Raw genomic sequence first — 2,335 nt, 5'->3', positions numbered from 1 at the left:
CGGAATTTCTACTAAATCCAGTAAAAAACGGTGGCCTTAACCTCAGTGATTATAATAACCTATTCAGTGTTTGGCCTTTTGTTGTTCGGTCGTGTAGACAAGGATATCAAGAACACGATTGGATAGGATGTTTTCTCAATAGTTTTCACTTTATCGTCGGCCCAATGTGTGCGAACCCTCGTGAAGTGCAGAATGAGAAAAAAGATCCAAAACCCTTCATTTTACATAACAGGGTACCTCTGCAACTTTGTGTGAAATCACCTGTATACGCCGGTATGGTCGGTTCTATCTTTAATATTTGCGGCGTCGTGTTTAACTTTGTATGAAATAAATAAGGAAATACAATTACTTTTTATGCCTCAAAATAGCACAAATTTATTAAAATCTGCTCATTTGGATTAATGTTATTTCAGAAACAAAATGGAATGACGTTATTTAAAGTTAGAATTGTAACGATGTTTTTTTTTTTTAAAAACTAATAATACTAATATTTGTAATTATGTTTTTTAAAATAACATTTGTAATTACGTTATTTAAATTAACATTTATAGTTACATTATTCAAAAGTAAAATTTTGTAATTATGTTGTTAAAAAATAACATTTCTATATGTCATTTAAAATAACATAGATATTGGATTAATAAACAACATATATGCTCAAATGTTATAGAGCTTTTTAAAAAAAATGTGCTGCATTCATTTGTTTTGTCACATTAAAAGCCAATAATGGATAAAACATTCAGTAGTGTAGAAAATACAATGAGGCTGTTTTTTTTAACAATTTGTTGGCTCTGTTGTTATCTATTATATACAAACTTGCCGTATCATTGTAGTATACAGTGTGATGCTTTACCGTAAGTTGCCGACAGGTCTTTGAAGAAATAAATATCAATGATGATTTATTTTGTTTTCTTAAAAATAACTTCCGGCATTCGAATGCCGCCTTAGACTATAAAATCAAACAAAGTCAGCCAACTATTTTGTTCACAATATATATATAAATAATAGAGCTGATAGGGAATAATGTGAAATATAATAATTAGTATCAGCATAAATATATTCTATATAATTCCAATGTATTTAAAACGAAATTATTCTACAAAAAAAAAAATTTCTAAATTTCCCATTGATCGTTCAGATGTTTTGAGAAAAAAAACTGATGAAGTTCACTTCATGCTCCGTTTCTTACCCTTTTAGGGCATGGCATCAATTCATGCTCGGGTTCATCGGCGTCTTTGATTACATAATAAAAACAAATCAACGTCAATATCAATTTCAGTGAATTTAAGGTAAACATATTAGTGAACACCCCAATTGACACTGTAATGAGACTGGTGTCCTGCGCCTTCTCTGATCCTCGCTGGTCAGCTGACATGTTTTCTGTAGAGTTGAATGACGAAGGTTCAGCGGTGACTTCTGAGTACCATGTACACATGGTGTCCACCTTAGTTGTATGTCTGGGAAAAAGAGAAAATGTGATAATCTCACTCCATAGCAAATGCCAGACGCAGATAGTACAATATAGTTTACACGGTAAACGGGTTTTAGGGGTTTTGACAATAAGTGGTTAGACCACAGGTGATTTGACCACTGGTGGTTTGACAATCGGTGGTTTGACCATAGGGGTTTTGACCATAGGTGATTTGACCATGCCTGGTTTATCCATAGGTGGTTTGACCATAGGGAGTTTGACCATAGATGGTTTGACCATAGGGAGTTTGACCATAGGGAGTTTGACCATAGATGGTTTGACCATAGGGGATTTGACCATAGGTGATTTGACCATACCTGGTTTATCCATAGGTGGTTTGACCATAGATGGTTTGACCATAGATGGTTTATCCATAGGTGGTTTGACCATAGATGGTTTGACCATAGGTGGTTTTGCCATGGTTGGTTTGATAATAGGTGGTTTTACTAAGACTTACTTATTTAAGTGAATGAGTTAGGTCAGGGGTCGGCAACCTTTTGAGGTGGAAGAGCCAAAAGTTACAATTTACAAAATCTTCCAATTTTTAAATAGCCACTTACAAATATTTTTTCAATATTATGGTATTTGATTAGGATTAGGTAAATAAATTTCAAAATAAATTGGTTTAAGTATGAAATAATATTTATTTATATAAAAACATAAACATGTTTCGCACAAAACATAATAAAGTATTTTAGCTAGCTCTGCTAGGATATTAAAATCAAATTATAAAACTATAGAACTATACCTACCCAATTTAGAAGCTAATAAGTAAAAAATAAGTCACTCTAGTCAAATTAATGAAGAGTTACACATACCCAAATGACTTATAAATAAAATAACAAATACTATAGGGTGTTGCAG

The 2,335-nt window shown here is 32.4% G+C and overlaps 1 protein-coding gene across 1 annotated transcript; it reads right to left on the bottom strand.

Moving 5' to 3' along the window:
* Positions 1–1,567: 1,567 nt before the first annotated feature.
* LOC131927657 (uncharacterized) lies at positions 1,568–1,891 on the bottom strand. The gene has a single exon (XM_059283413.1). The coding sequence runs from the start codon at positions 1,889–1,891 to the stop codon at positions 1,568–1,570; it is 324 nt and encodes a 107-aa protein (XP_059139396.1).
* Between the last annotated feature and the right edge of the window lie 444 nt (positions 1,892–2,335).

The sequence above is a fragment of the Physella acuta genome, unplaced genomic scaffold, assembly GCF_028476545.2.
Source record: "Physella acuta isolate Inbredline_101_S28 unplaced genomic scaffold, ASM2847654v3 ptg001426l, whole genome shotgun sequence".
Classification (NCBI taxonomy): Eukaryota; Metazoa; Mollusca; class Gastropoda; family Physidae; genus Physella; species Physella acuta.
This window is presented reverse-complemented; position numbering and strand designations above follow the sequence as displayed.